This window comes from Nicotiana tabacum, chromosome 23, assembly GCF_000715075.1.
Source record: "Nicotiana tabacum cultivar K326 chromosome 23, ASM71507v2, whole genome shotgun sequence".
NCBI classification, from domain to species: domain Eukaryota; kingdom Viridiplantae; phylum Streptophyta; class Magnoliopsida; order Solanales; family Solanaceae; genus Nicotiana; species Nicotiana tabacum.
This window is the reverse complement of record NC_134102.1, coordinates 126,071,255-126,097,386: the sequence shown is the minus strand read 5'-3', so window position 1 is coordinate 126,097,386 and position 26,132 is coordinate 126,071,255. Positions and strand designations below refer to the sequence as shown.

Sequence of the window (26,132 nt, the reverse complement as noted above, 5' to 3'; positions counted from 1 at the left end):
AATTTTGCCGCGGGCGCGATGATCGCTGGGCAGTGAGTGTTTAAAGCGGGGATTTGAGCACTTTTGCTCATTTCTTCATTCTTGGACGATCTTGGGAGCTTCTTGAGAGGAGCATTCACCTATCAACTTGGAGGTAAGTTAATTCACACCTATTGCAAGTTAAATACATGGTTTATATATGGATTTAGACATGAAAATTTGTAGAAATTTAAAGTTTTGAAGAAAAACCTAGAAATTGGTATTTTTTATTTTTCACCACGGAAATGGTTATGGAATTGGATGGAAATTATATATTTGAGTTCTTGAGATTATGGGTAACGATTTCCTCCGAAAATTTCTGAAATTCGGGCACGTGGGCCCGGGGTGAATTTTAGGAATTTTACCATTTTGGATAAGGTAATTTATTTAATAGATAAATTTCGAATCATTTAGCATATATTAATTGTTTTGTATAATATTTGGATAGTTTCGGATTTTTCGGCGTCGAATCGAGAATTCAATGCGACGTGGTAATTGGAAAGTGGACTTTGAGACGAGATAAGTCTCTTGTCTAATCTTATGAGGGGGAAATTACCCCATAGGGATTAAATTGAATAATTGTTGCTAATTGCGGGGGCTACGTACGCACGAGGTGACGAGAGTCCGTGCGTAGCTACTATAAATGCTAAAGTCCGGGTAGTTTAGAACTCAAAGCATGAATTACTTGTGTAAATTGTATTCCTTGATTAATTAATATTAATTGATATATATGAATATATTGTGAATTGTTAGATAAAGATATTAAAGGATGGAAATTTCATATGCTTGATTTTCTGTTTAAATCAATTAATTATTAAAATAAATTATTCTCCTCCCGAATTTAACTCATAATAAATATACTCTCCATCCGGAGGTACATAACAAAATATCCTCCTTTCTTGTGGAGCGGGCCGAACACCTCGGCAGGATAGATGCATCTATGGATCGCGCCGCACGTCCCTCGGCAGTGTACACGACACTCTGGATCGGATCGTACGTCCTCGGCATAAATCGGGCTTAATAATAATAATTACACAATACCTTAATAGTTTATTTCAGCTTGTGAAGCTAATTGATAAATTGAAAATTTTTGAAATTTAATGAATTATTATTCCTGCTTGTTAAGGAATTATTATTCCTGTAAATAAGACGAATTGATAAATTAAAAAATTTATTTAAATTGAATTGCAGCTTATAAAGTTATTTGATAAATTAGAAGTTTTATTGAAATTGCACGATTTAATTAATAAATTGGAAAATTGTTGCATTTGAAGGATTCTTATTATTTCTGCTAATTGAATAAAATTATTGTTAATTCTGTGAACCATGCTGATTTGAATAATTATAATTTATTTTAATTATTATTATTGACCCATAGTGAGTATCAAAGTCGGCTATCTCATCTCTACCACTTCGAGATTAGGCTTGATACTTACTCGGTATACGTTGTTTCCGTACTCATACTGCACTTGCTGCATATTTTATTGTGCAGGTACATATATGTATAGGGGCCTTGTGGGCGCAGAGGTGTGGTCAATAATTGTGGGGACATGGGTGAACTGCATTCTATATTACGATCCGCAGCTAACAGAGTCTCTTTCAGAGTTATTATATTTTCCTATCTAATTTGTATTCTGGACAGATGTTGTATTTTATTTTTAATTCTCTAGTAAATGCTCATGCACTTGTGATACCGGGTTTTGGGAATGGTTGTGAATTGTTTAGAAATTTAGCTGCAAAAATATTTATCATTTACTCTATGAGTTTTATCTCTATAATTTTATTAAAGAAATTTTTTTTATTTCAAAAATACTAAAATGGGTAATTAAGTTAATTGATTATGGTTGGCTTGCCTGACAGTGGTGTCCGTCGCCATCACGGCTTTTTTTTTTTGAATTTTGGGTCGTGACAACATGGTATCATAGCACTAGGTTCACTTAGGTCTCACGAGTCATGAGCAACTCTAGTAGATTCTTGCGGATCGGTACGGAGACGTCTGTGCTTATCTTCGAGAGGCTACAGGGCTGTTAGGAATACTTCCCTTTTTGATTTCTCATCGTGCGATTCGATTCCTTTGAGGCTTATGCCTACATTTCCTTCCTATTCAATCTTTTGCGACGTGAAGCTCTTGTTATAAATTGGGGATCGAGGAAATTGTTAATGGTACTACAGATGCAATACATGATGCTTCTTCCTGTGTAATTAATTGAGCTATTGTCGTCGCCTTGCGAAAGGCCGTTGTCATTTCAAATTAAGTATCAGTACTACCTAAGGTTTTGAGATTTGGCATTGATTGTTATAACGATTCGTGCATTATTATCGCACAGTGTTTATATAATGGTAAATTGCTTGTCTATGTGTTAGGGCAGTAAACGACTTGAAAAAAGGTTTTCTCAGTACATGATTAAGAGGTTCCATGTTTTAATTTCAATGGAGAAAAGGCAATCGGACTATGAATGTTTAGGTTTGGGGTTGATGGAGTAACGAAGATTGATATTTTCGAGTGTGATAGAGTTCTCAATTTTGATGTGGTGTCATCGCCTTGTAAAATGCGTTAAGGATCGCCGGTGTTATAGTTTTCTTCAACTCGCCTTCACGACGGGGTGTTAGGAATTGGTATAGGGGAAGCAGTCGTTAGAGATCGCGGTGTGCAGTGATTCAGGATCGAAGCAGCGTTTCTAGTATTGATGTCTCGAGAAGGATGATCGTCAGAAAGGTTTAAAGCTGGTAACGAGCTATTGGTTCAAGTGCTACAGAGACGGATTTTAAGTTAAGGCAACAACTGGGCAGTGAAGGATGAGGAAGGACATGTGGAAGGTGCCTCGCAGTGGTTAGGTTCCGAAAAGGTCAAGTGAAAGAAAACAGAAGCAGAGTAGTTGCTTAAAGGAGATGGTTGACCAAAGTGGGAGAGTGGCAAGGTAGCACATGGGTTACGTGGTAGGATGATTACACGTCTTGAGGAACGTTTGGAGTGATTTGGGATGTAGAATGGACAGTGACTAGGTCTACGGACTTAAGTTGTAATATTAGCTGTTATATTGAGGAAGATTTGATACAACAGGAGGGAGTTGCTTGATATGAAGAAAGATACAACATGACTTTGGATTGGAATGTATTGCCGCACCTCTAGTTGACATCCATGAGGAGTGAACGGACTGGTGCAGCTGGTGAATAAGCTCGGACTCAAGATGATCTACTGATTTCATAGTAATTGCACTCAGTGCAGCGACGTTGGAATATGTCGGCATGTAATTTCCACATATGGGTTATCTCATGTGAGCAGGTTAGCGGTCGCGTGGTGTTGACAAAGCTTCTGCGAAGAATTTTACTGGCTACCCGGTAAGAGATTTAATATGTAAATGTGGCTAGTGGTTCGGAGTGTTTATTAAAGGTTAATAGAAGGATTTCGAGAAAATTTGGCGAGTTGCGTGTGCAGGATCATGTCAACGATGAAGAAAGAATCTCGATGGATTCCAGAATTTTGTAATTTCTAGCTTCAAGCTAAGTGGGAGAGCCCTACTGTCTATGATTGGATTGCGTAGTGTCAACTGGTGCGGTTTCTTGTTATCGGTATATTGGTGGGTCATTGCAACTAAGGAAAGAAAACATCAGTGGTAATTTGAGCAAAGTATTTGGGGAATATGTGCCATATTTGGCCTTATCAATTCATATTCAAGTTTTTGGAAGACTCAGAGTTTATGCTTCGTGTAGATGTAATGCACAGGAAAGTGAAACAGTCGGATGTTTCCTTGATAAAGTATCCATGTGCTAGCAGGGTCTTGGAATTGATCGTGTTTGGGAACAAGTCAGAGCAGTTGACTCTCAATAACGGTCCTAGTGGATTCAAAAATTTAAAGTGTGGTGTCTAAGGATCTCGAGTCTATAGTATGGTTGAGTATCGAGCTTTTGCAGCAGATTATGAAACGGGACTTGGAGTACTCTGCGTTATCTTCAGGTTGTGGTGTAGCATTAGAGAAACGGAAGAAAATAACTTCGGATTCATAAAAGAAGTATCAGAATGGGTGTACCAGTTGAAGATGTAAAAAGTGCGCACAAGAAGAGATATGAGATAATTAGTGGGTTTTGAAATAGCGTGGTCTCGTGAAATAAGGTCACTTGGGATGAGTGCGGATTTGAGTTCGTGATGTAATGAATGGAGCTATTATTATTTCTAAGGCAAGTTTAGGGTAAATTGAGAAAAGACGGATCGGCTAACAATGGTTGAATCGGCACGATGGTGGCAATGATCAGTTCCTTCAGCGCATTGAATTATCCATGTGATTTGTGACGGTACGTGCGAGGCTTGACGGCCACCGTAATTGATTTTATTTGGAGAAATTCAAGTATTATGACATGTTATGTGTAGAGGGATCCCAGAAGAGTTATGGTGGTTTAGACTACTACTTGAGGCCGATATTTTTTTACGGATATAGGAATTCAGTCACATGTTGCAATGGTTCTCTTGAAATGAGTTAAGAAGAAGGTTTCTATATGATGAAGTGTTTACCCTATTAGTGATTCGGGAGTTATGATGGAATTCTTGTACTCCTGCGTATTGGCGTGGTTAAGTGCACTAAGTAGCATGGGATTCAAAAGTTGAGGATTTAAGATTTCGGTTCGGTGTTGACAAGGATATCATGAGCTCGGATGAGCAGGAAAGGGATTTAGATGTTTAAAGTAAGATGGCATTGTTTTTGGCATCATCTAAGGTCGATGTCATGTGTAAGAGACCTTGTGTATTGATTTGTAGATTCTTGATATGCTTTACAATATTAGTGTAACCAGCAGCATGGATGTGCAGACTTGTTACCTGGTGCGAAAAGTCGTGGGAGCGTGTCTCACGAAAAGATTGTATAAGAGTGACATGTAGTCACTTGATTGAGTGAAGATTGAAACCAAGTATGAAGATTGTGGTAATATCGCTGATTCGAGAATTTATGCCTGGAGGGCGCTCGGTTCATTTGGTTGTGGACTGTGGAAGTTTGTTCCGATTATGATGGCTATTCTTGTGTGTTATGGGAAAACGGGTTATTATGGATCCTTGAAAGGTTATTAGCCTAGTACGGTGCGATCAGAATCGGCTTGAGGTCTGTGGATGGATTTAAATATGAATACGGGCTCTATATCAGGCCGGATATGTTCATTTCAGCATTAAAGCTCCCTATGGAGGAGTATTCAGACGTTGGATGTCGTTTCATCGTCGGTTATTTCATGTAATACTATATTGTGTCGTGTGAGTTATGAAACGGCTTGATAAAATTCTTATGTGTTGAGGTTCTGCGTAGCGATGGTGTTGTGTGAGCAGGATGGCTCTCGAGATTCAGATCATATATCGCACCTTAGTTGTGCTTGAGCTTTGTAGCGTATGGCGCTGTCGGTCTTTCCAGGGATGATATTATGCACTGAGCGTGCTTTTGTCCGATATTCGGATATTTTGTAGTAATGAGCATTCTAGCTCGGTAAGTATTTTCTTATAGATTCTTTTCGTGCGGATCGGGTGGCACGCCGCCACGGGTATGTTGTTTGGATCGGGTTGTACGCCGCAACGGTATCATGTGTGGATTGGGTTGCACACCTCAACAGTGTGATGTCGAGTACAGTCACCTATATTCTATTTTGTGTGTTTTGTGTCCCGTTTTCTGAGGAAGGTTCATGACACCTTTTCAGTTGTCTAATTAGTCATGTGGGTTGAGTAATCCTTTCCAGAGTTCGTTTTCCTTATGTATCGCAATTGAGTCCGTAGCTTATTAGCTAATTGTGGCGTCATATGAGGCTTTTTGATCGTGTCTGAGGTGGTTTATTGCCTGAGCAACTTATACTTGGTGAGACGAGATTATTGGATTCGGGATCAGTACGATCGGATTATATGGAGTGTAATAAAGAGCAAATACCATTTTTTGGTTATAATGAGGCAATGGTTCTTATCAGAAGGAGAAACTCAATAATTGTTGACTCGGCAGTTGGTTATGAATTTCTACACATTTCTTCCATCGTGGAAGCATTTCACGAGTTGGAACATGACTTATATGTATCATGAGGTGTGTTGTGAACATCAGATTCGTAGAATTTTGGCTATTGTTATCGGAGGATGTTATTATAGTCATGTGAATGATGTGGTGCATGGTCTAAATTCAGCAAAGGTATGCAATCCTGTATTGGTGCATCGTGTAGTGATTGATACGACATTCATAGGTTGGAAACAAGCATGGTGGAGAATTCTGGATGTTAGAATTGGGCTCTAAGGCTTATTTGCCTAAATAAAGGGGAGAATTTTCAGATTGGCTCGAGTTAATGTGCTCAACAGGGTGTGGTAGCATGGGTAGGTGCACGAGGTGTTAAACAGTAATTTTGGATAACTCCGGAACACTCCTTAGCACGTTCGAGGATGAACATATATTTAAGTGGGAGAGAATGTAACGACCCAACCGGTCATTTTGACTTTTAGAACCCCATTCCCTTAAATAAAACTTTTTGTATGTGCTTTAATGATTTATGACTTTTGGGGATGGTTGCGAGGCTGCGGATGCGAAAAATTCATCGCGGGTGCCAAAACTCCATCGCGGGTGCGAAGCCGCAGGTGCAAAAAAATTTTCCGCGAGTGCGATGATCGCTGGGCAGTGAGTGTTTAAAGCGGGGATTTGAGCATTTTTGCTCATTTCTTCATTCTTGGACGATCTTGGGAGCTTCTTGAGAGGAGCATTTACCTAGCAACTTGGAGGTAAGTTAATTCACACCTATTGCAAGTTAAATACATGGTTTATATATGGATTTAGACATGAAAATTTGTAGAAATTTGGAGTTTTGAAGAAAAACCTAGAAATTGGTATTTTTTATTTTTCACCACGGAAATGATTATGGAATTGGATGGAAATTATATATTTGAGTTCTTGAGATTATGGGTAACGATTCCCTCCAGAAATTTCCGAAATCCGGGCACGTGGGCCCGGGATGAATTTTATGAATTTTACCATTTTGGATAAGGTAATTTATTTAATAGATAAATTTCGAATCATTTAGCATATATTAATTATTTTGTATAATATTTGGATAGTTTCGGATTTTTCGGCGTCGAATCGAGAATTCAACGCGACGTGGTAATTGGAAAGTGGACTTTGAGACGAGGTAAGCCTCTTGTCTAATCTTGTGAGGGGGAAATTACCCCATAGGAATTAAATTGAATAATTGTTGCTAATTGCGGGGGCTATGTACGCACGAGATGACGAGAGTCCGTGCGTAGCTACTATAAATGCTAAAGTCCAGGTAGTTTAGAACTCAAAGCATGAATTACTTGTGTAAATTATATTCCTTGATTAATTAATATTAATTGATATATATGAATATATTGTGAATTGTTAGATAAAGATATTAAAAGATGAAAATTTTATATGCTTGATTTTCTGTTTAAATTAATTAATTGTTAAAAGAAATTATTTTTCCCCCGAATTTAACTCATAATAAATGTACTCTCCTTCCGGAGGTACATAAGAAAATGTCCTCCTTTCTTGTGGAGTGGGACGAACGCCTCGGCAGGATAGATGCATCTATGGATCACGTCGCACGTCCCTCGGCAGTGTACACGACACTCTGGATCGGGTCGTACGTCCTCGGCAGAAATCGTGCTTAATAATAATAATTACACAATACCTTAATAGTTTATTTCAGCTTGCGAAGCTAATTGATAAATTGAAAATCTTTGAAATTTAATGAATTATTATTCCTGTTTGTTAAGGAATTATTATTATTCCTGTAAATGAGACGAATTGATAAATTGAAAATTTTATTTAAATTGAATTGCAGCTTGTAAAGTTATTTGATAAATTGAAAGTTTTATTGAAATTGCACGATTTAATTAATAAATTGGAAAATTATTACATTTGAAGGATTCTTATTATTTCTGCTAATTGAATAAAATTATTGTTAACTCTGTGAACCATGCTGATTTGAATAATTATAATTTATTCCAATTATTATTATTGACCCATAGTGAGTGTCAAAGTCGGCTATCTCGTCTCTACCACTTCGAGATTAGGCTTGATACTTACTCGGTACACATTATTTTCGTACTCACACTACACTTGCTGCATATTTTATTATGCAGGTACATATATATATATATAGCGGCCTTGTGGGCGCATAGGTGTGGTCAATAATTGTGGGGACATGGGTGAGCTGCATTCTATATTACGATCCGCAGCTAACAAAGTCTCTTTTAGAGTTATTATATTTTCCTGTCTAATTTGTATTCTGGACAGATGCTGTATTTTATTTTTAATTTCCTAGTAAATGCTCATGCACTTGTGATACCGGATTTTGTGAATTGTTTAAAAATTTAGTTGCAAAAATATTTATCATTTACTCTATGAGTTTTATCTCTACAATTTTATTAAAGAAATATTTTTTATTTCAAAAATACTAAAATGGGTAATTAAGTTAATTGATTATGGTTGGCTTGCCTGACAGTGGTGTCCGGCACCATCACTGCTTTTTTTTGGATTTTGGGTCGTGACACTTCTGGTACCTGTCCCCCAACTGGAGCTACCGGTGGCTCCTCAACTGTTGTTCTGATAGGTGCTCTAGTCGTAGCACGTGCTCTTCCTCAGCCTCTATCTCGGTCCCGGCCTCTTGCAGCCCTAACATTATGTGCGGATACCTGCTCACCTAACCCAGTAGCACGTGTCCTCACCATCTGTGAGAGCATGGATATACAAAGGTTCAAATTCCAAATTCAACCTAGAGAAATGGAAATTTCCTAACAGTTCTGTAGCCTCTCAAAGATAAGTACAGACGTCTCCGTACCGATCCGCAAGACTCTACTAGACTCGTTCGTGACTCGTAGAACCTATGAACCTAGAGCTCTGATACCAACTTGTCACGATCCAAAATCCCACCACAGGCGTCGTGATGGCACCTAGTCTCTAAGACTAGGTAAGCCGATTTCTATTACTTTTTGAAGCCATTTTTTTTATTAAATAAATAATCAAAACTAACTAACAACGGAAATAATTACAATACACAACCTCCCAAGACTGGTAGTACTGAATCACGAACTCTAACTGAATACATGGAATGATCACGAGGACCGAATATACAATACTGTTTGATTAAAATTAACAGTATAATGAAATGAAAAGACTCCAAGGGACTGCGACGACCAAGCAGCTCTACCTTGAGTCCTTACGATACCGCTTTAACTCTTCTCAAATCCGATGTCTCCAATATCTGGCTCTGCACAAAAATATGTAAAAGTGTAGTATGAGTACACCACGGTCGGTACCCAGTAAGTATCAAGACTAACCTCAATGGAGTAGAGACGAGGTACAGTCAAGACACTCACTAATCTAATAATATGTGCAATATAATATACAAAATAATAGGAAATAAATAATAATAAGGGAATGATAAAACAACCAGTGATATGTACAACAGACAACAAGAATACCATTAATATCACTCAACAATTAATAAACACAATTACACCCAATTAAATCAAGTCCTTCAAATAAATGTCTTTCACATATAATTCTTCGAGATAACTCTCTTTTAAATATAATTTTCTCAAATAATAATAATTATTATTATTTTCAAATATAATTCTTTCAATAAATCTTTTCAAATATAATTTCCTCAAATAAATATCTTTCAAATACAATTCTTTATTTTTTTTAAAAATATAATTCTTTCAATAAATCTTTTCAAATATAATTTCCTCAAATAGATATCTTTCAAATACAATTCTTTCATGATAAAAACCTTTCAAATATAAACTTTTCAAATAATTAGTGTTCAAACATAGTTCTTTCAAGATAAATACTTTTCAAGTATAACCCCTTTCAAATAAATATCCTTCAAACATAGTTCCTTCAAGATAAATACTTTTCAAGTAATATCCTTCGAGTATCATGGAAGATTAGCAGCTCTGAACACATATATAACCACAGGGGAGTCTACCGGAACACCGTCCCGTAGTCCCGAATTAATTATACAGTACGAGGGAATCTCCCGGAATACGTCCGTAGTCTCAAAATAAATATGCAGTGTTAGGGGATCTCCCGGAATACGTCTGTAGTCCCAAAATAAATATGCAAGATAGGGGGATCTCCCGGAATACGTCCGTAGTCCCAATTTAAATATGCAGTGCTGGGGGATCTTTCGGAATACGTCCGTAGTCCCAAAATAAATATGCAAGACAAGGGGATCTCCCGGAATACGTCCGTAGTTCCAATTTATATATGCAGTGCTGGGAGATCTCCCGGAATACGTCCGTATTCCCAATTTAAATATGCAGTGCTGGGGGATCTCCCGAAATACGTTCGTAGTCCCAATTTAAATATGCAGCGCAAACAACAGAGATAACAACTATAACACGACAGAAATCTCGTACATCACCACAGCAAGTACAAAAGCAACAATGACAGAGATGCAAAGTACGGCGAACAAATCAACTCAAGAACTTAAATCACAAGAACGGTAGAACTCATTCACAAGGAATAACCACAGTAAAGAATGCTAGGCACAAGGAGAATAGCTTAACAAGGAAAAACAAAATAAAATGTAGCAACGATTCCACAATATTCAAGTCAACAATAAGAAGCCAACACGAGTCAAATAATTTTAAATAATGGCAAGTCAACAAGGATATAGGTTATCTAAACTCCTTTTGAGGTTGATAAATTACGAGGAATATTCAAAAATTCAAGTAAGTATTTAGGCACGATAATTAGTTGATTAAATATATACCAACAATTACCCAATTTACCACACAATATGCTCAGGACTTTAACTCGATAAACTTTACACATATAAGCCAAGTACGTACTCGTCACCTCGCGTAAATGGTTTTCAATCACACAAATTGCACATAAGACTCAATGCCTAAGGGGTAATTCCCCCACTCGAGGTTAACTAAGACACTTACCTCTTTGAAGTTATGCCGATATTCCAAAATCGCCTTCTTGCTTGAATTGACCTCCGGGCCGTTCAAATCTATCCAAATTTATTATATAACTTCATTAAAATTCATCGGAAATAATTCCGGATAATAATACGTCGACTTTAAAATTTATTCCAAAAAGTCAACGCGGGGCCCGCCCCTTGGAACCCGACAAAATTTTCATAAAATCCGAACACCCATTCCGATACGAGTTCAACTATACCAATTTTATCGAATTCCAATAACAACTCGACCTCCAAATCTTAATTTTTCGTTTTCAAATCCCTAAGTTCAAACCCCCGATTTACACCTCAAAAACATGTAATCTAATTGGATTATTCGATGATAATTCAATATTATGGACTAGAAATGATCACAAGGGACTTACCTCAAGTTTTCCCGTGAAAACCTTGCTCAAATATCGCCCAACCCGAGCTTGAAATGCCCAAAAATGGCAAAAGCTCGGAACCCCTCTGTTTTTGTATTGCCCAGGGTTTTTCGCACCCGCGGTGATTTCTTCGCACCTGCGGTAAATTTTTTGCACCCGCGGCTTTCACATCCGCGGCAAATTTTTCACACCCGCGGCCTTCGCATCTGCGGCGAATTTTCCGCACCCGCGGTGCTTGGCCAGCCCATGAATTTTCCGCTTCCGCGACTCATTTCTCGCATCCGCGAGCTCGCCCCTGTGGCCCTTTTTCGCGCAGGTGCGATCACACTAGCAACCCAGCTGCTTTAGCTCCTCCTCCAAATCCAAATTCGATCCGTTAAGCATCCGAAACTCACCCGATGCCCTCGGGACCCCGTCCGAACATACCAACAAGTTCCATAACATAACACGGACCTACTCGAGGCCTCAAATCATATCAAACAACATCAAAATGGCGAATCACACCTCAAATCAAAATCTATGAACTTTGAACTTTCAAATTCTATATCTTGTGTCGAAACATATCAAATTAATCCGGAATGACTTCAAATTTTGCACACAAGTCATAAATGACATAACGAAGCTATTTAAATTTTCAGAATAATATTTCGACCCCGATATCAAAAAGTCAACCCCCGGTCAAACTTTCCAAAAATTTAACTTTCGGCATTTCAAGCTTAATTCTACTACATACCTCCAATTAATTTTTTCCGACATACTCCTAAGTCCAAAATCACCATACGGAGCTATTGACATCATCAAAATTTTATCCCAGAGTCGTTTTCTCAAAAGTCAACTCTCCGGTCAACTCTTTCCATTTAAGCTTCAAATTAAGGATTGTTCGTTTAATTGAATTCCAAATCTTTAGTAAATCAAACTCGACCAGGTCATAATACATATTGCGAAGCTGCTCGAGACCTTAAGTCATTGAACGGGGCGTAAATTCTTAAAACGACAAGTCGGGTCGTTACAATACTGTACTTTTAATTTTACTGCTGACTATCCACAAAGGGCAGAGGTGAGGGAGGGGGAGGGGTCGGAAGGGGGTTACGATAGGAAAGAAGGGGGAGAATAAGATGGGGAAAACATGGGACAAATAAGGCTGAAGGGGTAGGGATGCTTGGGCTGGGAAATAATTTTACTCTTTTTCTTTTTATGGTTATTTTTTATTATTCTTAATATTTTTAAATTAAAATTAATATATCCACTCTCCTTTTTAGAGCGTATAGCCACTCATTTTTCTGACTCAGCAAAATGAATGACACATAAGTTCAGTCAATGGTCACAGGGGTTTAAAATATATGTTTTGACTGAGTTTAGGTATCTGGATGAAACTTCGTTGAATACAGGGACCGGGATGACAAACAAGAACAAGTACAGGTGTTTGTCAGGCTATTCTGCCTTATATTTAAGGTGAATGTTTATATTTTAGAGAGATTTTAGGGTTTGTTACTTTGTGACTAAGGTACTTTTTTCCTATAAATAGAGTAGTTTTATTTTATTATAATTAATCTCAAATCAATAAGAATTTTCTCTCTACTTTTCATACTCTTCTTCTTATTTTATTGTTTTATAACAAAAGCAATTTAATCCTCCATATAAAATGGTGTCATATGGATAAACACTAAAAGCAGTATTTTATCAACCAAAAAAATAAAAATTGGAAACAAATTATAAAATAAACCCTTTTTTTCCTAGGCCTTACCATATTATCCCATAGTCCAAAATCCAAATAGACCTAAAAACCAAAGGTCTAAAAATGACCAAATCACCAAAAATACTCGCACCTCAAAACTCTTTCATTATCCCCACCCCTCCTTAAGTCCTATCCAAACCAATATAAACCAGTAGTAGTATATAGAAATATAAACACAAACACTAAACCAGAAAACAGAGTAGGAGGAGAAAAATGGCAGCAGAATCAGTGACAAGAATGTCATCTGCTGCTTCTTCACTCTGCAACTTTAATGGGTCTCAAAGACCCGTGCCCATATCCAACCGGGTCAGTTCTTCTTCTCGGAGGAATCGATGTGTTAAAGTACAGTCCCTTGCTTCTGAATTCCTTGGAAGCTTCAAACTGTGCTCTGTTTCTGCTTCTAGAAGCTCAAGATTAAGTCAAAAGCCCAAAAAGTATGGCTTTTCTGTCTTTGCTATGGCCGCCGCTGAAGGTATTAATTTTCATCCTCTTTTCTTTTCTTCACTCTTTCAATGTTATATACTTAAATTTTCTTTGTTTCTCTTTTGGGTTTTAATTGGAAATTTCAATTCTTTTTCTTAAGGTTTCAACTATTTTGATTTTTTGGTGTAAATTTTAGATGGATAACTTGTAAAGATAACTTGTTTTTTTTTTTTCGGAGGGGGGGCGCTTACCTACTATAATAGTTGAGGTGCGCGAGAGTTGGCCTAGACACCAGCATTATATTATTAAAATGAATAAAAAGTCTAATTATGAATGAATGGATACAGAATATTTATCTAGTTGACTCCATCAGATTTAAATTGAGACATAGTTGATTGATTGATTGATTGAATTTGAGAAAATGAGATGGTTTTATTTTATGTAACTGGCTTAGACCGTAGTTACTGATTTCTATAATTTGAAACTTGATTAGGATTGAAAACATAATAAATTGGAGCGAATGGGCTCGAGAAAAGAAAGGTCATATTTGGGGAGAATAAAGGGCGTTTGGTTTGAGGATTGATGAACAAGAAGGAAAATGAAACAATTTGATTTTGGAACATGGAAAAGGAAACAAAGGTTGAACCTTTAGTCTGGATAACTGTAAAATGTATTACTTAATTTTTGAAGGTGTCTACTTGGAGTTCCAAATTGTGGAGTTTCTTACTTAAAGTTCAAACTCATGGAGAATGGTGATATCCTCTATTTAGTGCATTCCAAGAAAAAATGTATTGAGCTTTAAGAATTTATTTTGATGTCAGCTTCTTTGATATGTTCTTTTTCCAAAAGAAGGTTGATGATTGAAAATATCTAAGACACTTCTTTTAGATTTATGGTTTACCAATCACAGTCTAATCAAACACTAAGTCTTAGGAGATAGATGTTATACAGGGTTCTTTTTTGTCTGGACAGTGTATTGGTAACTCAATCCTGGAACAGAAACTCATGTGCTGCTCCTTTTTATTTTTCTGCAGAGGGGAAGAGAACAGTGCCTTTGAAGGACTACCGCAATATAGGAATTATGGCTCATATAGATGCAGGGAAGACAACTACAACTGAACGTGTCCTTTACTATACTGGCAGAAACTATAAAATTGGTGAAGTGCATGAGGGGACAGCCACTATGGACTGGATGGAGCAAGAGCAAGAGAGGGGGATTACAATTACTTCTGCTGCTACTACCACGTTCTGGAACAAGCATCGTATCAACATAATTGATACTCCTGGTCATGTGGACTTCACTCTTGAAGTAGAGCGTGCCCTTAGGGTTTTAGATGGTGCCATATGCTTGTTTGACAGTGTTGCTGGTGTGGAACCTCAATCGGAAACTGTTTGGAGACAAGCTGATAAGTATGGAGTCCCAAGGATATGTTTCGTTAATAAGATGGATCGTCTTGGAGCAAATTTCTTCCGAACAAGAGACATGATAGTATCAAACTTGGGTGCTAAACCACTTGTAATTCAGATTCCAATCGGCGCAGAGGATAACTTCAAAGGATTAGTTGATCTTGTGAAGATGAAAGCTATTGTTTGGTCCGGAGAAGAATTAGGAGCAAAGTTTTCCTATGAGGATATTCCCGCTGATCTTCAAGAGCTGGCTGAGGAATATAGGGCACTGATGATTGAGACTATAGTTGAATTGGATGATGATGCTATGGAGAACTACTTGGAAGGAGTTGAACCTGACGAGGAAACCATTAAAAAGTTGATCAGGAAGGGAACTATCGGTGGCAGTTTTGTCCCAGTCTTGTGTGGCTCAGCTTTCAAGAACAAGGGGGTTCAGCCGCTTCTCGATGCAGTTGTGGATTATTTGCCTTCTCCAGTTGACTTGCCTGCAATGCAAGGAACCGACCCTGGCAACCCAGAAGTGACCATTGAGAGGGCCGCAAGTGATGATGAACCGTTTGCTGGTTTGGCATTTAAGATCATGAATGATCCTTTTGTGGGGTCTCTCACATTCGTCAGGGTATATTCAGGAAAGCTTAGTGCAGGATCATATGTTGTGAATGCAAACAAAGGCAGGAAGGAGAGAATTGGCAGACTTCTTGAAATGCATGCTAACAGCAGAGAGGATATAAAGACAGCGTTAACTGGTGATATCGTCGCTCTTGCTGGATTGAAAGATACAATTACAGGAGAGACATTGGCTGATCCCGACAAGCCTGTTGTCCTTGAACGCATGGATTTCCCAGATCCTGTTATAAAGGTTGCAATTGAACCCAAGACCAAAGCAGACATTGATAAGATGGCGACAGGCTTAATTAAACTGGCTCAAGAGGATCCATCTTTCCATTTTTCACGGGATGAGGAGATTAACCAGACAGTTATCGAGGGAATGGGAGAATTACATCTTGAGATCATTGTTGATAGACTCAAAAGGGAATTTAAGGTATGTATCTGAAAACCCCTGTCAAACCCAACAAAAACCCCCCACAAAGAAAGAAGGAAAAAAAACTACTTTTTCTCCTATTATGATCAGAAGAATTTCCATTGCAGTTGCTACTTTCGCTATTACTCTTATTTACTGCTTAAACTGATATCTGATAAGAGAAAATTGTATGGATATACGCAAAATGCTTGCTTAACAGACTCCCAAGCAGAAAGTTATTGCCTAGGATATTTGCAAAAATGTCTCTCTCGTGTCTTTGATTTTCTCATAAAAATTACTGCTAAATATAATGCCTATTTTGATCACTTGGCTATCTTTGCCTACCATTCTTATTTTCAGTAGTTTGCCTTGTAGAATTGAAAATATCTGATTTCTTACATTTAGTAACTTGGTGTTGCTTGCTCATTGACAGGTGGAAGCTAATGTTGGAGCTCCACAAGTAAACTACCGCGAGAGTATTTCCAAGATCTCAGAAGTGAAATACGTCCACAAGAAACAGTCTGGTGGGTCAGGACAGTTTGCTGATATCACAGTAAGGTTTGAACCCATGGAAACAGGTGGTGGATATGAATTCAAGAGTGAAATCAAGGGAGGTGCAGTGCCAAAAGAATATATTCCAGGTGTTATGAAGGGATTAGAAGAATGCATGAGTAACGGGGTACTGGCGGGATTTCCCGTTGTTGATGTTCGTGCAGTGCTAGTAGATGGCTCTTACCATGACGTGGATTCAAGTGTTTTGGCATTCCAGCTGGCTGCTAGGGGAGCTTTTAGGGAAGGGATGAGAAAAGCTAGTCCACAATTGCTAGAACCGATAATGAAAGTTGAAGTAGTTACACCAGAAGAACATCTAGGAGATGTGATTGGTGACCTTAACTCAAGGAGAGGCCAGATCAACAGCTTTGGAGATAAACCTGGAGGTCTCAAGGTATGAATAGCGGAATCCTTTCATCGATCTTCTTGTTATACTAAGTTTTCCACCCTTCCAACTGCACTTTTTGGGTGTGTTTGGTATGAAGGAAAATGTTTTCCATGAAAAATATTTTCCTAGAAAATGTTTTCATCCTTGTTTGGTTGGTGAGTGGAAAACTTTCCGGAAAATATTTTCTAGGATACCAAACACACCCTTTGTTGAGTGACAATTGGAGATCCATAGTCTTAACACAGTAATCGAGCATATCATAGTATATGAATTAAGTCGACCAGTGTTTTATCCATTCTGATTTATACGGCTCTCTTTCCTTTTTGAAGATATGCAAGGTAGGTAGCTTTATCTATCTTAAAAAGGACCTCTTAGAGGGACTGTAACATGTCCTATTTTACCATTATGAACAATAAACATAAGTTGTGTGCATGTGATAAATTACTGTTTCTCTGGAAAATAATATGGAGTATGAATTTTCTCTGATGGATCTAATTTAATTGGTGCAGGTGGTTGATGCTTTGGTTCCATTAGCAGAGATGTTCAATTATGTTAGTACCTTGCGAGGAATGACAAAAGGGCGTGCGTCATATGTCATGCAATTAGCCAACTTTGATGTTGTTCCCCAACACATTCAAAACCAGCTTGCCAAAAAGGAGGAAACAGCAGCTGCTTAATCAGTTAGCTTCCAGATTTTGGATCCAAGAACTTAAAAATAGGTATTTACTCGATGAAAATGTCAAGGCGTGCACGATATTCTTTTTGTACCAGTATTAAAGACTGATGGAGAATAGTTGATATTGGTTATAGGTTTGAGCTTATAAAGGATTTTTCTAATCTGGTCGAATTCTGTAAGCTTAGTCTCTGAGGGGGAAAAAGAAGGAATGGCAACAGTGTAAATGCATTTAAGGTATATCTCATCCAAAGAAACTTCAATTGAGTATGTCCTGGTTGTGGGATTCAACTTACTATATGAACAGATTTTTGCCTGTAACAATTTAATGCTGTCTCGTGGGATCTTAGTGTAACATCTGATGGTTGAGTTGTTTAATTTACGTTTGTTTTTAAGTTGCAATCTCTTTATAATATAGAGGTCCAAAATAAGCAGAGTAGTCTAATGTTGTAACCCTAATAAGTAGGTTTATGCATGAGTGCGAGTGTGGTTCCATTAATTTTTTTGCTGATTTACATTTTGTTTAGGTCTCGTTATAGTAACATAGGCACCACTACCATACAGTAAGTAACGCGTTCAGCTAAGATTAAATTAGTCAAAGTTAAAATCATAAATGTGCCTCTGCTATTGCACCTGTCAACATAGTATTCTGTAATTCTTTTTTTAACTGAACTGTTCCTTTAACCTTTTGGAAACATTTATTTTTTTCTTTCTTTCTTGCAAGAGCACTTACTTGATATTGTGATTTGAGGATATCTCCCTTTTAATATTAATAATACAGATATGGAAAAATTTAGCAGCAGAACATCGGATTGGAGAAAAAAGATTAATGCTGTGACAGTAAGTGTACGCCAACCCCAAAAAAGATAAGTCATCGCGTATTTTAAAAACAAATCTAGTTAGGTATCTGTTACATCAACAACAATAAGATACCCAGTATTATCCCACACTGTGGGGTCTGGGGAGGGTAGTTTGTACGCAGACCTCACCCCTACCTTGTGAGGATAGAGAGGTTGTTTCCAATAGACCTTCGGCTCAAGAAAGTATAAGCACCACATTAATGAAAATATAGACAAGAAGGGATAACACCAAAAAGGCATATAAAAGCAGAATAAAAACAACAAGATAGTAAGGTGATCAACAATGAAAGAAAACAACGGTTAGTCATAAAAGCCTACTACCAACAGAAAGGGAGACTGCGTGCTAATACTACTGTTATGAACACTCTAGACTACCTACCCTACTACCCTAATCCTCGACCTCCATACCTTCCTATCAAGGGTCATGTCCTCGGTCAGCTGAAGCTGTGCCATGTCTTGCCTAATCACCTCTCCCCACCTCTTCTTCGGCCTACCCCTACCTCTCTATAGGCCCTCCAATGTCAACCTCTTACACCTCCTCATCGGGGCGTCTGTGCTCCTCCTCCTCACATCACCAAACCACCTAAGTCACACTTCCCGTATCTTGTCCTCAATAGGGGTCACACCCACCTTGTCGCGAATAACCTCATTCCTAATCATATCTAACCTGGTGTGCCCGCACATCCATCTCAACATCTTCATCTCTGCTACCTTCATCTTCTGGACATGAGCGATTTTGACTGGCCAACACTCCGCCCCATACAACATAGTCGGTCTGACCACCACTCTGTAGAACTTACCTTTAAATTTCGGTGGCACATTCTTGTCACACAAAACACCGGAAGCGAATCTCCATTTCATCCATCCCGCCCCAATACGATGTGTGACATCTTCATCAATCTCCCCATCCCCCTGAATAATAGACCCAAGTTACTTAAAACTTCCTCTCTTAGGGATGACCTGCGAGTCTAGCCTCACCTTCTCTTTCCCTCCCTGAGTCTCACCACTGAACTTACACTCCAAGTATTCTGTCTTGGTCCTGCTCAACTTGAAACCTTTAGACTCCGGGGTCTGCCTCCATACCTCTAACTGCTCGTTCATACCGCCTCGCGTCTCGTCAATCAATACAATATCATATGCAAATAGCATGCACCACGGCACCTCCCCTTGGATGTGGCGCGTCAGTACATCCATCGCCAGGGCAAACAAAAAAGTGCTGAGTGTCAACCCCTAATGCAACCCCATCATGACCGGAAAATGGTTCAAGTCTTCACCCACCGTCCTCACTAGGGTCTTTACTCCATCATACATGTCCTTAATCACCCTAACGTAGGCAACAGGTACACCTTTAGCCTTCAAACATCTCCACAAAATCTCTCTCGGACTTTTTTAAGTCGATGAACACCATTAGTCTTTATTTCTCTCCCTATACTGCTCAATCAATCTCCTAACAAGGTGGATGGCCAGAGTTGAAGAACTTTGAAACCCGATTGTCTGAAATTTACACTTATAACATGCTAGCTTTAAACTCAAATTTTCTGAAGTTTACACTGCGAGGGACCCACACCTAGCTTTCTAATTTTAGAATAATTTGTCGACCCCAATTTGTCTCACTACAACTTTCATACGCCAATTTTTGAAACCCCATACGCATGTCTAAAGTATATGCTAAAGTGAATAATTTATAATTATTTGTACAATACAGCCTGCACTTGCCCACAAACCAACAAGCCAAAGCACTTACAATTTTCACAATCTTTTCTCCTGCAGAAATATTATTTACAGTCTGCCACATAATATTGTCCCAAGAGCGACTTGCAACCCAACAATTCTATTTTTTGTTAGTGTTAGAATTGTTATTCTTTTTTGCTGAGATGACACAACAAAGAATACTTCTTCGCTTCCGCAAATACTAACAGTTACTAAAAAACTATTTTATTTTTTACACCCGAAATTTTTCTCTAACAATGTTTGATTCTTAAATATATTTAATTTTTCTCTAATGATGTTTGATTCTTAAAATATATTTCTCCGACATGTTTTTCTAAACCATCGTAAAAGCACACCCCACTCGGACAAATAGAGCTATCTCTCCAGTTTCGGGGAGTTAGCAGCGTCACTTGAATATAACAATCAGGACATAAAAGAGCCAACAGGCAACAAGATGCAAAATTTGAAGTTGCGACAGAAGAAAACCGGGAAACCAAGACATTGTGCGACCTTACACCCTCAGAAGAGTAAAAGGAGTCCTATGAACGATTCCCTTGAATACACAAACGACAATAAATAATGGATAGCCATGCCCTATTTCCCTTTTGAGGTCTAAACGTTGCTCTACTTATTTAACTTGGACAATTCCTGCATTAATCAACTTTTGGATCTTGTTCATCACAAGAGGGTTCTTCATATGATCCTGTGCGGCTTTTGGGTTCTCTTGGAAGTCAGTCAGCACCTGCTCCAAAATACACCATTCACACCCAAATGCAGAAGTTACATAATGTCAATGGTATTGACAAGTCAAAAATAGTACTCTGAATTTACCTGTCTCATTACTGGGTCTGTAAGGATGTTCTGAATTTCTGGATCCTGCATTCCCTTGGCCTGCTCAAAGAATTAGATGTATGAGTGTTACCATTACCCCAGTTACTTCTGCCCGGAGCAAGATAAGAGTACAGTGCAAAGAAATGATACCTGTCTCTCTTTGAGCTCCTCTGGAGTTAGATCTCCACGGCTTCCCCTGTTTATTTGCTCCACACATCTGCAAAAAGACAGTAGTTTAAGTTACAAGTGAAAACCATAACACTGACAAAATCACCTCACTTCTACATCGATGGTCATGTTGTCTTGAATAAACAAGATACAGCAAATTTCAGAGGAAGAAGAATCAGTAAAAAGTCAAATACAGATCACATCCCAATGGAAACCAATTTTAGGAATCATGATCACTCTCAAAACCTCGGAAGAAAGCAACTGATGAGATACAAGAATATAAAAAGAAATATCTAATTACCTCTTCACACCATCTAGCAGTTCCTGATTCTGAGGATCATGCTTCAATCCTTCCTGGTAAGTTTCCATAGCTTTTTCATACTCTTTCATGAAAAACTGAACAGCACCTTTCCTGGTGTAGCCCTTTACAAATGTTGGATCAAGCTCAATGCACTTCTCAGCATCCTTGAGCCCCTCAGGCAATGCAGCTAACTTCGTGTAGCAAGCAGCCCGGTTGCTATATGCCTAACAAAAAAACAAAGGCGGATTCAGCCCTTAATGAAGGACAGAGAAAAGTCCTCGAGTCTAACCAGGTGACAGAAGAGATGAATACCCTCGGGTCTTTGGGATTCCTCTTTATGGATTCAGTGTAATGCTTAACCGCCTCGGGATACTTCATCTCTTTGAAGAACTGGTTTCCTGCAACATAGTGAAGAAAGTTAGCCCCATAAGAGTAAAACAACTCAGACAGCATTAGGAAGAAAATACCTTTCTCGCGTTCTTCGTCTGCTATTTGCGGATTGAAATACTCTTGCTGCTCTAATTCCTTTCTCGCCTTCTCAGCATCATTGAGTTTCTTCAGAGTGTCCGGGTTGCGATGTTCAGTCAGGGCTTTCTGGAAAACCTCAATTGCAACTTCAAAATCCTTTGAACTTTTTGCCATCTTTGCCAAGGCAGTCCCCTTTCGAGTCAGAGCCCTTGCAATCATTTTAAAGTCTGACCTTAGCTCTCTCCCCCTTTCAACAGCTTGGTCACAATCTTTGATGCAATCCTCATACTGAAATCAAGGCAAAGAATTATGGGGTTTTCTTTTTAAAAAGGACAAAATGGAGAAACAAACTGGGAGGCAAGGGGGAGGGGGCTAGAAACCCAAAACTCAGCACCATGTCTATTTCTCTAACGAGTCAGCACCTCATGCAGTTCCCAGAAAAGTCAAGGATACATAGGTGCAGTAGCTAGCAAAGATTCAAAACCAAATGATTGCTTGGAATCTCCAATCATCTCCTTATTCACCCCTCAGCTTTATATGCTAGTACTGGCCCTAGACGCTGACTAATTGGCAAACGAAGTGGACTCACTCGTAATGTCTCCCTTAATCTCAACATTTTGAGTGGTTCAAGTTAATGATTAATTAGAAAAGGGAGTGGATGAACTCGCAAACCTCTACCCATGAACTCAAGAATCTTGCTGGTCCTTGTTGGAGATCAACTAACAAAGGATGTGGATTGACTCGTGATTTCCCCTAGAGTCAATAGTTAGGCTGTTCAGTTGTGACTCACTACATATATGATGGGCTCTTTCTCGCAAAATCAGATATCAGACCATCAGAATGTGAAAAACAAACCAGTAAAATCCAACCACCATCACTAGTAACTCCTAGAAGAAGAGACGACAGACAGAGACCTCTGGACTGAAGTCTATTAAATGCAGACTCCATTAACACAACAGGGGATGGAAGTGCCAGCTATTAAAGAGAGGAAGTTTGTTAAACACGGGAGAAATCGTTATCGTATCCAAGAACTTCTAAAACAAAATGTTACATAATTTCCGCACTACCATCAGCAAACAACTCTATGCCACATCAATCATGAAAGGCTAGAATAAACGAAACTTATAAAATAACTGTGTGCATTACAGTTTCCAGTATGCTTGATTTACTTACATTTTCAGTAACGTTTAGGTTTCTTCTAAAAACTTTAATTTCTCACATGAATTTTAACTCAGCACCCGCAGGACACCTAAACAAGTGCTCTATATCAGGACATTGCATAGAATTTTCAGGTTCTTTAGCAAGCAGATCTTCACGGAAGAGCACCACATCACTCTATGCGTAATACAAACTATGGAATCCATATCACCTGTATGCGTGAAATATCATTATCGAATCACCACCTCACAACTTTTCATAGGTTTCGGAAAGACATATGCCACCTGCTCATCTAATAGATTGGAATAGCCATTTCACATAGTGAAAACTTTTCATTAGGTATTATGCCCTCCTATAATTAGGAAAGGACGACTCAAATGGGCAATTCTACTGCAGCAGGTAAACCACAAACACGCACCCCCCCCCCCCCCAAAACCAAAAAAAAAAAAAAAAGAGAAAGAATAGGTGAAAAAAGATCAGTGACCTGCTTCTGGATATAAAGATTAGACTGAATGATTGGAAATACTATTACAGCATTCAGCAAGACTGTACTAACAGCCAAGCCAAATAACCAAAAAAATTAACACCTTGAGAAGGGTAATCACCCAAATACATGAACTCTTCTACACAGAACAGTATGTCCAGCATTATAAATCCACCAATAAGACAAATTCCTATTCCCTGATATAATCACAGCATCCCCATATACACCACGTTTGTTATATTGAAACCCAATTACAACCTTAGTTATATTGAAAATAAATCCTCAATCATAAGGAGTTACAGCACTACCAGATGGCCTTCTACCTATGAGAAAAGTGAAATCCTTCTATGGCATCAAGTATGCCAGATAATGAACTCAGAATTCCTCCAAATATGTCATCTTAATAGACAATGCATAAAAACAGACATACAACCATAATCAGATAAAAGAAGACACAGGTAGTGACAAAGATACACCATTCCTTGGTTCCAATTTATATGACACACTTCCAATATCTGGACATTCCAAAATGTTGCTATTCAATTTCTATAGTAATATTTACAATTGAAATTCCTTAAAGTAACAAAATTCCTTTTTTAATAACTGTTAAGATGCACATGGACTATCCTACCATACCTGCACCCTCCTACCAATATTATCGGGTACCTATAACCACCAAGACTTACTAAGATGGGAGAATTCAAACTTTATCTCCCATATTCTTCAGTTCAATTGTGTCACTACGCTAAATTTAATATCTTTTTTAACCCTTGTCTCCCATAATCTTCATTCAATTGCACTCAATAGGATAACACTAGCATTGCAACTTTTTACAAATTATAACTTTGATACTGAACCATAAAATTTAATATCTTTTTAACTTTACTACTATTACTACACTACATATAACTCAAAACAACATTAAGGAATGTGGATAATACCTTTCCCATCTCCAAGTAGACAGCAGCACGGTTAGTAATGAATGAAATATCCTCATCATCAAGCTCAATAGCCTTGCTATAATGCTGAATTGCAGTCTCGAAATCCTTCTTCTTGTAAGCCGCATTACCCGCCTCCTTCTCCTTCTGTGCCTTTGCTTTCCTCTCTTTAATCTCCTTCTCCTCCTCACCCACTTCCATTGGCTCGGGCTCCGGCTCCGGTTCGGGCCGTTTCTTCTCCTCCTCCGCAGGCCTCTTCCTCTCCGGCGAAGGTTCCGGCATCTCAGCATCCTCCTCCTCCGGCATCCTCGTCGACAATTTCACACCTAATAAAACCCCAAGCGCTTGCATTACTCTCTGATCTTTCAGATAAAGGTTTAGATTATTCTGATTCTTCTGAATATCTTTCATCATGTTAACAAAATCGGGCTGGTTCAAGTAAGCCCGTGTACTTGAGTCCGCAGTCAACTTAGCCCACATCTCCGGCCCGGAAAACGCATCACCAAAAGGGTTCGCGGAACTAGCCGGGCCACGAGATCGGGCCTGAGCTGCCTGAGCATCAGAAAGGCCAGATTTTAAGGCCTCGTTATTTGGATCAATTTCAAGGCCCTTCTTGTAAGCAGAAACGGCTTCGTCGTAATGGTGAAGACCTAAGTGTGCCGCGCCAAGACGAGAGTAGCCTTTAGCCCAGTCGGATTTTAGGTCAACTGTTTTTTGAGCATCGGATAAAGCGTCGGAATATTTTCCGATGGATGCGTAAGCAGCAGATCGGTTGGAGTAAAGAACGTGATTAGTTGGTGAAAGATTGATGGCTTCAGTGAAGTGGGTAATAGCGTCGGTGAAATTGCCGGCGGAGAAGGCGGCGTTACCCTTGGCCTTAGCTTCGTCGGCCATAGTTGATTTTATGGGAAGTTTCTGGAAGAATAAGGGAAGAGTGTAGTGAATAGAGGAAGAAGATTGGGGGTTGGGGGATTTCTTAAAGAGGGGAGAGGGGGTGGGTTGTGTGGTAGTGGCGACTGGAGGGTTCTAGGGTGTCGTTGAGTTTCTAGAAAGTTCGATGACGATTGCTGCTATTATTGGAAATCTAGGGTTATGTTATTAGCTTTAAAGGAAACAGTGTGGAAAATTTGGCAAAGAGCGTTTTATTTTTCTTTTCCCTTTTAGAATTGGGTGTCCCAAATTAATTTTGGTTCGTCTCAATTAAATCCTAATATGGGAATCCTAACGTGAAGTTGAGTAATTGAAATCTTTTACTTGAAATGTATCTTCAAATCACAAACTCAACTGAATTTTTTTAAACTGAAGTGCAAATTTCATTCTAAATTTCATAAGTTAACTCAACATCCTTGTTTCGAGAGGATTAAAAAATAATAGCATTGCTTTGTAATGGAATAGGAGCCGAAAAAAAAAAGGAATAGAACAGAAATTGAAGCGCAATGTTACGAATTTAGCAGCATAATTGTCGAAGAGGGGAATAATTTTGGTCACTAATTTGCCATGCCTGTTGTAACTTTATATGGACACATATATTCCCTGTACCTTAGCATAGTGGTTTCATCGCCTTCTCCGCCGACAAGTACAAAAGTTACGATTACTATCACTACATTGGCCTCTTCAACTTCCAGCAAACATGCGGAAAATTGGCGTCTGAACTTCTAATGTGGAGACATCTAGAGCTA

At 38.6% G+C, this 26,132-nt stretch overlaps 2 protein-coding genes across 3 annotated transcripts; one reads left to right on the top strand and one right to left on the bottom strand.

Moving 5' to 3' along the window:
• Positions 1–13,078: 13,078 nt before the first annotated feature.
• LOC107823197 (elongation factor G-2, chloroplastic) lies at positions 13,079–17,930 on the top strand. Of its 2 annotated transcripts, XM_016649792.2 has the most exons (5): positions 13,079–13,543; positions 14,529–15,943; positions 16,356–16,868; positions 17,372–17,581; positions 17,673–17,930. In XM_016649792.2, exons 1-4 carry the CDS (start codon positions 13,285–13,287, stop codon positions 17,537–17,539), a joined length of 2,355 nt encoding a protein of 784 aa, XP_016505278.1. In that variant the 5' UTR covers positions 13,079–13,284; the 3' UTR covers positions 17,540–17,581; positions 17,673–17,930. The 2 variants fall into 2 exon arrangements, with proteins under 2 accessions (XP_016505278.1, XP_075101559.1); XM_075245458.1 differs by having other exon boundaries at positions 17,372–17,930.
• Positions 17,931–20,560: 2,630 nt separating this feature from the next.
• On the bottom strand, positions 20,561–25,569 carry LOC107823196 (hsp70-Hsp90 organizing protein 3). Its single transcript, XM_016649791.2, has 7 exons — positions 24,457–25,569; positions 21,873–22,161; positions 21,718–21,803; positions 21,406–21,629; positions 21,087–21,153; positions 20,937–20,996; positions 20,561–20,847 (listed from the first exon to the last, which is right to left on the bottom strand). The coding sequence occupies exons 1-7, from the start codon at positions 25,345–25,347 to the stop codon at positions 20,734–20,736; spliced, it is 1,731 nt and encodes a 576-aa protein (XP_016505277.2). The 5' UTR covers positions 25,348–25,569; the 3' UTR covers positions 20,561–20,733.
• Positions 25,570–26,132: the final 563 nt, after the last annotated feature.

Excerpts from the sequence above, each read along its gene's own strand:
- LOC107823197 (XM_016649792.2), top strand. The coding sequence starts at position 13,285 with ATGGCAGCAGAATCAGTGACAAGAATGTCATCTGCTGCTTCTTCACTC. Across the intron at positions 15,944-16,355 it reads GACTCAAAAGGGAATTTAAG|GTGGAAGCTAATGTTGGAGC; the intron begins GTATGTATCTGA and ends GCTCATTGACAG. Across the intron at positions 16,869-17,371 it reads ATAAACCTGGAGGTCTCAAG|GTGGTTGATGCTTTGGTTCC; the intron begins GTATGAATAGCG and ends TAATTGGTGCAG.
- LOC107823196 (XM_016649791.2), bottom strand. The coding sequence starts at position 25,347 with ATGGCCGACGAAGCTAAGGCCAAGGGTAACGCCGCCTTCTCCGCCGGC. Across the intron at positions 22,162-24,456 it reads TCTACTTGGAGATGGGAAAG|TATGAGGATTGCATCAAAGA; the intron begins GTATTATCCACA and ends CCTTGATTTCAG. Across the intron at positions 21,630-21,717 it reads GGAATCCCAAAGACCCGAGG|GCATATAGCAACCGGGCTGC; the intron begins GTATTCATCTCT and ends TTTTTTTGTTAG.